Source organism: Chaetodon trifascialis, chromosome 1 (assembly GCF_039877785.1).
Source record: "Chaetodon trifascialis isolate fChaTrf1 chromosome 1, fChaTrf1.hap1, whole genome shotgun sequence".
Taxonomy (NCBI): Eukaryota; Metazoa; Chordata; class Actinopteri; order Chaetodontiformes; family Chaetodontidae; genus Chaetodon; species Chaetodon trifascialis.
Genome location: NC_092056.1, coordinates 6,335,854 through 6,348,023, shown reverse-complemented (window position 1 = coordinate 6,348,023; position 12,170 = coordinate 6,335,854). Strand labels below are relative to the sequence as shown.

General features: G+C 42.2%; 2 protein-coding genes across 3 annotated transcripts in view; both read left to right on the top strand.

Moving 5' to 3' along the window:
* The window catches only part of myo9aa (myosin IXAa), a 102,322-nt gene extending 100,703 nt beyond the window's left edge, over positions 1 to 1,619 (top strand). Inside the window, exon 43 of the mRNA XM_070970976.1 lies at positions 33 to 1,619. Coding sequence (XP_070827077.1) covers positions 33 to 517 — 485 coding nt within the window. The 3' untranslated portion in view covers positions 518 to 1,619. The remainder of the gene's footprint in view (positions 1 to 32) is intronic.
* Positions 1,620 to 3,522: 1,903 nt separating this feature from the next.
* On the top strand, positions 3,523 to 11,492 carry scamp2l (secretory carrier membrane protein 2, like). 2 transcript variants are annotated; one of them, XM_070968295.1, is made up of 9 exons: positions 3,523 to 3,673; positions 5,437 to 5,514; positions 5,623 to 5,700; positions 6,006 to 6,138; positions 6,235 to 6,363; positions 6,644 to 6,803; positions 7,219 to 7,320; positions 8,257 to 8,374; positions 9,382 to 11,492. In XM_070968295.1, the coding sequence occupies exons 1-9, from the start codon at positions 3,617 to 3,619 to the stop codon at positions 9,535 to 9,537; spliced, it is 1,011 nt and encodes a 336-aa protein (XP_070824396.1). In that variant the 5' UTR covers positions 3,523 to 3,616; the 3' UTR covers positions 9,538 to 11,492. The 2 variants fall into 2 exon arrangements, with proteins under 2 accessions (XP_070824396.1, XP_070824405.1); XM_070968304.1 differs by having other exon boundaries at positions 3,541 to 3,673; positions 6,009 to 6,138; positions 9,382 to 11,484.
* Positions 11,493 to 12,170: the final 678 nt, after the last annotated feature.

Here is a 12,170-nt window from a genome sequence, read left to right as displayed (position 1 = left end):
AAATCTTGACATGTTTTGGCCTTCCTTTGCAGAGAGAGGTCCGGTGTTGACTTCCCCCTGGCCTCGGAGGTCTGACGGGAAAAGCCCCCGACGCCGCGCTCTCCACCGGCAGCCTGACTCTCTGGACTCCGTGGACTCTTGCTCCAGCGTTTCCTCCTACTCCTCCTCATCACACTTCCACCCATCCTCGTCGTCCTCCTCTGCCACCACCCGGCGCTTTCGTTTCCACGCCAAGTCTCCCCCCGTAGGCTCGGGTCCAGCCCAGGCCTTGAATGCATCTCAAGCCTCCCGATCCGACAGCATTGAAAGCAGCCCCACCGCAGATCAGGAAGGGTTTGACGAAAGGCCCCAGTTTACAAGCCGAGGCACCTTCAATCCGGAGAGGGGCAAACAGAAACTGAAGGGGGCCAAGCATTCAACCTTGAGGCACTCCAGAGAAAGCGACGGCCATGGCAGGGACCCTCCAGACATACCGCAGCAGCTGGTATTGTATGGCAGTAATGAATTCATGGTATGAAGGACTCTGGGCCTCCAAAGCACTCCCTGCTAAACTCCCTGGCAGGCATTTACCTTCTCAATGGGAGGTAACGCAATGGCAACTGATCTCAACTTCTCAAAGCACTCTTGCTTAGCCTTTCTTTGTTGAAGTCTGCAAAGAAGTGTCCCCAAGTGCCGTGTACAGTGTTTCTACCCCCAGAAGAGGGCAATCTTTGGCAGAGGGACAGAAATCAGTGGAAGGACGCCTCCTCTGTGGACTAAACTGCCACCCATGCTCTCACAGTGCCTTGGCAGCACCAAGCGCCAAGAGAAGACGCACCGAGCAGGAGGACAGAGAAAAGGGAATGTTGGAATATGCGGAAGACCACTTAGTATCAGGGAATGTTACAGAGCTGGAGGAAATCAGGCAACATCAGGCGTCACGGATGTTACAGTGAACTTCAAAATCACACTTATTAGCTGCTTTATGAGTTTACAGTTCATAACAATCAGTGTAAGCAGTTGTTGCTCTGTTATTACAAATTTATTTTTCCCTTATTTAATAAATTCTAATGTCACAGAAATTCTTTATAGCATATAATATACAGGTATAAATACTGTACAAAGCCGGAACACCAGCCTCTGCTGGGTAGTTGAAGTCAAATATTTATCTTTTTTTTTTTTTTTCCTTTTTTTGAGTATCTTGGACAGAGATGTACGGATTTTGGATGGATGGTTTATGTGTGCGTGTGTGTGTGGGCACGTGCTGAGCGCTCACGCGCGTGTGTGTGAGAACGAGAAAACCACTTCACGTGTTTTTAAGTTTGTGCTGCTTTTTGTTTCCCCTCACAAGGGAAATACCGCCATCAAAGGGACCAAGTTCAGCTGGTGTGTATTCCAGCCAAGGGGATCCCAGCTCTGTAAAGAATGTCGGATGTGTACAAAATCCCTTCACTGCTTAACAGCCATACAACAATTGTAATGTACAGTACAGTTCATATGTACAGTATAGCGGACAAATGCAATTCTATTCTTGAAATCTATTGTTATCCCCCACCAGACTCTCAAACCCACCCCCACCTCCTGCCTCTAAAGTGTTTGCTCAATAGCAACCAAGCAAGAACATAAAGTTGGTCTTTTGTCTTTATTATTGAGAATTTCATGTTTGTCATTTAAGTGTCTTCCTCAATATTGTCTGTTATTCAGGCCTGTGTTGAAGTAGTCAATATAATTATGTCAAAATACTGCGGATGACATACTTGATAGGCCTTTTCTACAGCAAGCATTTTGAGTTGTCATAGTAAGGAAAGCAAAAGTGACTTTACTTTTCAAAGGAGTGCCTGATCCAAGCCAAGAATCGTACATTGATAAGTGACGTTGATCCACGGTCATGAAGATAAGATAATCTTTTATTAATCTCACTACGGGGAACTTTGCTGAGTAAGCATGTATCATTTCAAAACCTATATGATAGCATACCAGAACAATTTAGCCATGGTGTAGGTGTGGAGTCAGAGAGGGAGGCGCTTCAGTGAGTCATTTTTAAAAGAAGAAATTACACATTATTCATCTGAAGCCTGAGCTCGTAATGCACCCTTGCTCCATTCAGTGCTAATGGTGGCTAATGTTAGCAAACTACATATTGTTGTGTAGTTAATTTGCTGACTCATGAATCTTCTCTACTTGTGCTACTGTTAAACTACATTTTATCATTTACCATTATTTACCACAGAGGCCTTAAAAGAAGAGGCCATATTATCCTCTAAATCTCATCTGCCTTGAAGACATAGAATTTGCTGTATTGTAGTCCCATTTCAATTTGAGAACAATTTGTGTATATTGAAGCACATATTCAGACATCAGTGGTCACGTTTTGAAGTGATTTCACAATCTTTGGTAACCATGGGTTCAGTATTTCTGCCTGGATGCTGTGTCGTTGCTTTAGGGATCTGTTGTTTCCTTCATGGAAATGAATTCAGACTTCAGTCCAGGCCTCTTCCTCCGGGGAGAGCAGGTGATATTTTTCTGTGTTTCTACATTTGTTCATCTTTCAGGTGCTGCCTCTTTCATGGAAAATCATTTGACTGTTGAACTTGAAGAGCAGGATTTATTACTGCGCATTTTCATTGTCACAGAAATGAAAATGTACATGGTTAAGGACCCATTTCCCCCCTGGTAAAAACATTAACTTTAAAATTAAATCTAATGAACTCCTCTGGAGATTGAGCTATTGAAACTCAGCTTGTCTCTTATGTAGCCCAAAGAGACCAGGAAATGCTTGATTTCGTAAAGTCCATTTGCTTCATCACCTTTTGAATATCAGAAAGTATCCCGCCATTAATGGAAGTAAAAGCAGTTAGGAAGCATATTCAACAGCCAAAAGAGGTACGATGATGAAATGTCATGCAACAAGGTGTAATGATAACCTGCCCGTCCTGAGAGGGGATCAGATTGTTTAAATTCCACCTTTACTTCACCTTTAATGAAAGTGAAAGAAATTACAGCATTTTGTTAATAACTGAAGAAAAACTGTTTCATTATGTGAGGAGTCAAAACAAAACAAACCCTTAAAGTAAATGTAGTTTCTGTGCTGCAGTGTCCTAATGAAGAAGATTATATATATATATATATATATATAATACAGAATAATCAGGTGCAGCTGATTGATAGACACCAAAATGAATAAAATGCACACCAAAAGAAATGAAAATAACCCATAACATGCTTATAGTATTAATTTCCCATTTTCTAATTTGTCAGGCTTGACCCGTGGTCGCATTCCCACAATTCCGACAGCACTTAAAGGCAACTTAAACGCCTTACAGACCAGAGTAAAGTTTTAAAACGCGCTCACTTCGCACGTTTGCCGCGACATACTGATCTAATTTGAAGACAGACGTGTCGTGGACTGAATTCAGACTGTCACGAGGACCGCACATTTGAAACCAATTGACCTTTTGTCTAGAAATAAAGTCTAATTGAGAAATGACTCCGGACAGCCTCCAGTGACGCGGGCCGCTGATCGAGCGGCGCATGCGCAAACGCGCAGGCTCGCAACACCATCAGGAGCAGCGGCCGCCGCCGGGGAGACGGGAGGCGACGTCTTGTTTATTTCACACCCGATAAACTCTTTTCCACAATGTCGGGATTTGACAGCAACCCCTTCGTTGACCCAGTGGACGTGAACCCCTTCCAGGTGAGACTGCTGCTTTGTTTTACTGCGCGAGCCGAGTTTTCAGAGGCTTTTTTTGAGTAGTGTCAGGACTGAAAGAGATACGCTGCAACAGAAACCTGTTTGGTTGGTTGCTGGGTTTGGCCTCAACATTTCCTGGATAAGAATCGCCACTATTATGAAGTATGACACGTTGTAGTCCACTTATGGCCTAGTTTTAACCATTATCTGTAAAACGGCGTATTTATGCGCGTTATGGTACGCTGTTAACTCACCTGCGCAGGTAAGCGGAGCCACGAACAGGTGCCTCCTCACGTTGAACTGTGGCTCCCTTCAACGCGCCATTGATGGAAAGCAGAATGCGGATTTTGTGGGATTCAGTGTCGCTCTTTGTAGTTGTCTCCGACATTAGGTGGCTGTATTTGTCTTTCAGAGTAATTATCACGTCCCCGTGTTTCCGCACCCAACAGCTGCAGGAGGGAGAGATTAAAGGTGGATGTGTGTGTTCACGTATGGCCGGTTTGCTTTAAGAAGAAGCACCTCTTGCTTGATTAGGTCGAAGAAATTGAGTTTGAACTGAGACCAATGGCATCTAGGGCCAAGAGTCTATTAATAATTAATGTAGTTTGTCTTCTTGGACTGGTTGAGACTCTCTCTCTCTCTCTCTCTCTCTCTCTCTCTCTCTCTCTCTCTCTCTCTCTCTCTCTCTCTCTCTCTCTCTCTCTCTCACACACACACACACACACAAACATTCAGAGTACCAAATACAAACAATGGCTTGAACAATACAATACATACAGTGGTGGAATGTAACTCAGCACATTTACTCAAGTGCAGTATTTCAGTGCAAAAATGAAGTACTTCTACTTTACTATTTCCATTTTATGCAGCTTTATGCTACTTCAGATAATGAAGTAGCATAAAGGCAGATAATGTACTTTTACTGCATTTATCTGACAGCTCCAAATACTTTACAGATTACAATTTTTCATAGCCTTCCTCTCTGTAGCTCCAGATTTTTTAAAGTTTTATGATAAACTGAAGGATTAAGTGTTTCTTCTTTTTAAGATTAATCAGATAGTTTAGGATCATTCAGGATTAGCTGGAAAATGCATCGTCACAAAGCTGAAAACAGGCTTTTTTCTGAGCTCATGAAAAGTTAAAAACATGTGAGTCTCACATGACAGTGATGCTAGAAACGTATGATGTTATAGAATATGATGCGTTGCTGGAGATTAAACTGCTGTACAGTACAGAAAGTGGTTAAAATGAGCTCAACCGTAAACAACTACAGCAGGAAAATGCTACATACACATTAATGCAGCAGTAATATTAATCCAGAAACATCGGATATATAGAGAAACACTGACAGAGACCATTTTACTGCATAATGAGTACATTTAAGTAGATTTTTCTGATCATACTTACAGACTTTTACTTCAGTAAAAATGCAGGATTTTACCAAGTATTGGAGTATTTTTACCTTGTGACATTAGTACTTTTACTTAAAGTACAAGTTGTTTACAGTTCATACTTTTACGTTAAAAGTAAGGTTTTAAAAGCAGGACTTTGGCCTGTAATGGAGTATTTTTACTGTGTTGTATTAGTACTTTTACTTCAAGTACGTGTTGCTTATTGTACATACTTTTACATTGAAATAAGGTCTTGAATGCATGACTCTCCTACTCCTATGATGGAGTATTTTTACAGTGTGGTACTTCAGTAAAGGACGTGAATACCTCCTCCACCCCTGAATGCATCATAGTTGTGTTTAATGTCTTTTTCAGGATGCCTCAATCACACAAGCCACCAGCGGAGTCACTGAAAACATGGGCGAGTTCAACCCTTTCTCTGCCACTGAAATGGTTTGCTCCTCCGCTTTTACTGTAACTACTGATGTGATGTCCAGTTGTTCCATCACTGAGAGGTCAGACGGTTGTTTATAAAGCAGAACTGCTTCCATCGTTTCACAGGGAAAACACTCGGACACCACCATCCCCGTCTCGTCTCAGCCCGCCATCCTGCAGACCTCCGTCGAGCAGAGCACACAAGTGAGTCAGACACACACTTTTAGAGATAATGAAATTCAATAAGCTGCTGTGAAATCACATTTCAGCCATTCTGTGTGTCAGCGGGGATTAACTCACCAGAGTGTGTCTGTCTTTGGGACAGCGGCTTCGAACAGTCGATGAGGACAATAATAATTCACCACAGCTTTGAGTTAATGAGTGAATTGTACTAGCAAGTAGAATTTCCCGTCACAGAGTTAATGAGAGGTAAAATGCAGCATGCAGTTGCAGTGATGTAGTGACAGTATTGAGCTGGGTGTTAAGAGGTCACCTCCTCCATCACCCAGCAGGCGAGTGTAGCTGCTGGCCAGGCCACCCTGGTCAAACAGCAGGAGGAGCTGGAGAGGAAAGCCGCTGAGCTGGAGCGGAAGGAGCAGGAGCTACAGAACAGGAGCGGAGGCAGAGCGCTCAACGCTGGAGGTAAGTCGGTCTAAGCTCATGTTGTGCATACAAACACTAAGAATTGAAACACCACTCTCAGTGTTAATCCAGATGTGTTTTTTTTTTCTCCGTCAGCTAAAGAGAACAACTGGCCACCTCTTCCCAAGTTCTTCCCTGTGAACCCCTGCTTCTACCAGGACTTTGAGGAGGAAATCCCCGAGGAGTACCGCAGGATCTGCAAGAGGATGTATTACCTCTGGATGTGTACGTACCCCTGCATACAGTCTGTACTCAAAACCTCCTCGTACCACAAAAGTGGAGCCATAGATTCATTTAACGGTAAAACTTGATGCACAGCATACAGACGTCAGCATCTCCACATTTTACAAAATAAAAACAAGCTTAAGACAGAGACAAATAAACAACAATACAGATTAATACTAATAATAAAACAGATAATACATGTTGGTAATAAGACGGTCTGCTGGAATTCATAAAAGGCTTGTTTGAGAGGAGAAGAAAAGTTTTCTGTGTGTCTGTCCAGTCCACAGTGCCACCCTCTTCCTCAACGTGCTGGCCTGCCTGGCTTACTTCACTGCCGGCTCTCAGTACGGCGTTGACTTCGGCCTGTCCATCCTCTGGTTCATCCTCTTCACCCCCGTGTCCTTCATCTGTTGGTACAGGCCCGTCTACAAGGCCTTCAGGTACGCTGTTTCACTAGCTTTGTGCTGATGAAGACAGATTCTCTTATTGTGCAAGAAGAAGAAGTCGGGACACATGCAGATGAAATAGTGTTTCCTTTTTTACTTTAATAAAACTTTGTGAACACCCTCATCCTCAGACTGAGCCAGAGGGCTTAGAGAAAATATACAGAGCCGCTCTTGACTCAACAAGCCTCGTTTTCTTGGCAGAAGAGACTCGCCTGAAGCAGCATTTAGACCTTCTCTGGACTCCAAAGATACTCTGAACAATCGTTATTGTAATGTCTGCAAAATAAAGTTTCTTTGAAGGTTTTACAGATGGCTGTTTTGTCTCTGGTCTGTGAGAAACATCCAGTATATCTTCTTTGCTAAACATCTTTAATAACTTGTCCTTTGTGTTGTCTGTTTTTCTCTCTAGGTCTGACAGCTCCTTCAGCTTCTTCTTCTTCTTCTTTGTCTTTTTCTTCCAAGTGGCAGTGTACATCATCCAGACTGTCGGGATCCCCAAGTGGGGAAACAGGTCAGTGGGAACTTGTTTAAGTGAACTATTCTCTGCACGCTGGGTGAAAGCCTGAAGGTGAGACGTGAGCTTGTTTTCACACCTGCGCTTTTTGATTGATCTGATTAAACCACCCGGTGTTCTCCACAAGTTGGAGCTAAACGCCTCGTTGTACATGCTCAGTATTAACTCCCTTGTTCTGCTCAGTCGCCTGAAGGCAGCACATCTTTGCAAAGTGTGAAGCAGACAGTACTTTCAAGACGTTTCCTGCATTTGGCATTCAGCTGGTAGACTTTCGTCTGGTACATTGCCCAGATAATTACCACGGTTAGGAGGAAATGCCAGCTGCCATCGCTCCATGCTAAATGGCATAACACAGAAACATGCTGCAGAACACAGGACCTCAGAGGGGGAAAACTCCCCAAAATTACAAACATATCAACTGATTTGGACCAGAGCAACTGAGCTACGGGTGTGAAAACGGCCCAAGTGCATGAGACAGTTGTTCAGTGCTAACAACATGTTTCTGTTGTCATTAGTAAGAGTGAGTGTGTGTGTGCACTGTTTTGGGTAGATTCCTAGTGAATGTGAGTATGCATGGGTCAGTGTGTTTCTTCATTCATATCTACTCTGTGTGTCCGTGTGTGTTCTTGCTCTGTATCTCCTCTCTTGCATCTCCTCGACAGATTCCTGCTGCCCTAACTTGTCTGGGTTGCTGCTTTGTAAGTGGGGACTTTTCTCTTTGGGTTTCTTCTCTGTATCATGTAATATATCAGGCTTTTTAGTTTCCCATCATTCACTTTTTCAAACTTTGGGCTTTTCCATTGGTCAGGATGTTGACTCATGCCTCTTGATTTCAGTATTTTTCATACCGTTTTAAAAATTCTGCTGCATACTTGCAGTCAGTGCAGAGAAACTGAAGTGACACATTTGTTTTAATGTCTCTGTTGTTGACAGTGGGTGGATCTCATCCATCAGCATGATCGGCACAAACTTGGCTGTGGCTGTGGTGATGATGGTGGTGGCTGGTTTTTTCACTGTAAACGCTGTCCTGGCGATCATCCTGCTGAAAATGGTATGTTAATGTAAAACTTCCTGTCATAAAAAGGAATATTGAGCCATGTTACAGTTTGTACGTTGCAGATAGTCTGCTTACTCTTTGCATATTAACCAGTCAAGTTAAATACACCATGTGTTTTTCGGTCGGTCACATAAGCCTGATTTTGCTATTTTAAAGCATTGCAGTCTACACAAACTGTACATTTGCAGTAAAATTCAATATGGCGTTGCCTTATAATTAATTGAACTTGCTCAAAATAGGAAGTCGAGCATCGCACAGCTTACATATATAAATAATGGTTTTCTCACTGTGGCTTCGTATTGTTTATTTTTCCTCCAACTCAGTGAGGGTACATGCAGATCAAAGAGAGAAACATAACGAGAGAAGCTAAAAATGGCGATGACAAAAAGTTTGAGCAGTATCTGCAACGAGAGGACAGCCAAGGCTTCAGAGGGAGGAAGGAGATTTAGAAACTGTGGAAGGTTATCAAGGTTCAGACAGGTCAGCCCTCGACCAAGCCTGCACAATATGTTATGTTAAGATAAGATAAAACTTTATTGATGTCACACCGGGGAAATTAAATTGTTACAGACAGCAAGAATAAGAGACAGGCATAGAAAAAGAACAAAAAACACAGTCAAAAATATGTTATATTGCTCAAGATAAAAGCATAGATCTAATGGATTTAAGCAAATTGTAATCATAAAGATGTTGAGAAATGTTTGATTTGCATCTCCTGACGCAAGTCTGCTTTAAAATGCACATAGTGTCAGACACTTGTCCATTTTCCCTTTCAGTTAAGTACAATAGTTCATGAGAACTTTGCACTAAATTTCCCTGCCATTCATTTTGTTTGGAGATATCCTCCGAACTGATAAATGACAGCTGGGACTGGAAACACGAGCTCATTGGCAGACAACCACAGTCTAAACTGTCCAGGAACCAGTCAACACAATGTTCAGTTTGCTCAAGCTTGTCTCATTTTCACAGCCCTAATTTGTGTCCCTTTTCCCAATCGCCAGGTCCACTCCAAGTACAGACGGACAGGTGCCAGCTTCTCCAAGGCCCAGCAGGAGTTCTCCCAAGGAGTCCTGACCAACCGAACTGTCCAGAGTGCTGCAGCAAGTGCTGCCACCTCCGCTGCCCAGGGAGCCTTTGGCAGGAGTCAGGGAAATTAGCCCCTCTCCCTCATCCTTAGTGCCTCAGGCTAGTCTCCTCTCAGACAGACATAGCAGACGAGCCATGTCCCAACATTCTTCAGTGGGTTTAGGGGATGAGGGTTGGATTATTTAATGAAATGGGCCAGAAAACGAGTAATTTATTATGAGGGGAAATTCTTCTCTCCACGAGATCAGTCTAGCGAGGCGTCCCCCTTCTCCACTTCTTAACTTTTGAAGAGACTGTGGTACAATACAGAAGACAAGCATGTAATGACTTGCACGTGTCTTCGTTGTTATTGAACCCTCGTCAGTATACAGCGTGCTCAGAATTCATGCCATCAGAAGCTGCCGTGGGAAATGTAGGAAATCACAAAGTGAAGTGGAATCAAAGAGAGGCAGAGCGAGAACGATGCAAATCAGCAATAGCTGTGACCACGTATGTGCACGCAACCACATGGTCATGCAGTCACTCACACACACGCACAACCTCACAAGGCCTGAACAGTTAACCCGCTGTCCTTTGGCTCATGACCAAACTGTCCTCAAAGTCTTGTGCAAATCTGTGAATCTGTTTGGAAGTTATGCGCTTCTGATAGGCCGCTCCCATTATCTTTCCCCCTTTTCAGCCAATTGGCATGAACACATACCCACACACTTGACCTCCATGCCAAATTTCAGCCTCCTAGCGTGATAAATGTGGCCATCAGAGGGTGGGAAAGGGTGGGTTTTGTGGACCGACTGACCGCTTTAGAGCTGCTGGTTGCAGCTGATAAATGAAACCACTGAATTGGTTCAGTTTTAATGATTGTCATTGTTAAAGGCGCTGGTGAAAAGTATTAGGGCTTTTCTGCCTCACTGTTCATGTAGAAATAATGTTCAGGGGCCTCAAAATAAACACTGTGCTTAGATTTGGGATTATATAAAGAGAATACTTGACATGAGATTACGAAGTTCTTGATTTTCTAGTTAGTTTCCTCTCAGGCAGTCAGAAATGAGACATGTTCCACTACTGATGGACACTAGCTGTTTTAACTTTGCTCACTAAATGTTTTCATGTGTATAAAACTGTATAGGATCAGCTGATAGTTAATGAAGGTGTCGGGATGAAGGTTTTCTATTGTTTTAATCAGCTTTCTGATTTAGATGAAGTGAGACATAAAGCTCCTCTGAGGGCAGATGAAGATGAGGTTTAACTGGGATGACATGTTTTATGTTAAGTGCAGTAATGTTTCTGTCATAGTCTGCAGCATCGTTATTAAAGTGGAAAAGGGTGCAGGTTCATTAATATAAAGTTTCTGACGGGGTGTAGAATGTAGACATATTGACTAAAAACAGTGCATTCATGAGCAGAAAGAACACAATATTTATCTGCTGATTGTCTGTCGTTTGACTGTTATAGTAATTACACTGCAGACAGAAGGCCCGTGTTGCTGAATATTCACAGATAGTTTGTATTTTTAGATTTAGATATTAGTATTTTCATGTTACTTGTGAATATTCATGAGCATAGTGTTTATTAAGGTGTGTTGTACATACTGGTGGCTCTATTTAAAACATATTTACTGGAGGGGCGTTTGGTGGAACTCGGCTCTCAGTCCTAACTTTGAATAAACTCATTTTTTTTCTCCTTTGAAAATTTGGATCATGTTTAAGGTACTTCTTAGCTACTAACAGATGACTCCATCAGTGTGAAGTCACATGTAGATGAATACAAACAGGCAGAGGATGCAGGTGTGTGAACGTTAAGGTGGGGGTAACACTTGCACAGACATGTCAAGACTGACATCGTGTTTTATTCAAGATGTCTGACCAGGAAACAGACTGAAATGCCTTTTCCAGCTTTGATTGTGTGATTGCAGGTGTGAAGTCATGATTTCAAACCATGTGTTGAACAAGAAGGCAGATTTTGTTTTCCTGTCGTGAGCAATGGTGGAAAATAAATACATTCACTCAGGCACTGTGCTTAAATACAGATTTATGCTTAAGTACTTGAGTATTTCCGTTTTATGCTAAGCACCGCTGTATTTTAGAAGCAAATATTGTACTTTGTACATTTATCTGACAGCCATAGTGCTTTTACACTTGTAAAAATATGTAGTTGTCATGTTTCAAGTGTTTTTTAGGAGTGACACCAAAAGACACATTTTAGCTAAATAGCTAAAATAGCTAAATTTAAATAACTGTTCAAATTATCCAGTAATATTTCAGAAAAAGTAAAACTAGATGGTTCACATTGTTTTTCTTCCATTAATCGTCTCACGACCCCTCAGATTCACAGTTCCACATTCATCAGCTAAAACTGTAAAATACCGTTTACACATTAATGCATCAGTACTAACAATCTGATAAAGTCATATAGATTAAATATACCAGCCACAGGGGACATTTTACTGCAGCACAGGGACTTTCACTTAGATACTTTAAGCGCATTTGTGCTTTTACTTAACGAGGATTTTGGCTGCAGGACTTGTACATTTAAATGCATTTAAAGTAAATTTAACTGCAACTGGTCTTGAGTGAAGACTTGCTGTTTTACATTCTAGGGCACACTTTTTGCTTATATGACCTATCCTTTAAAGAAAAAACCTGTTTCTTATGTCAACAATGGAGAAAATCTAGAATCCAAAACAGAAGCATACCTGTGAATAACT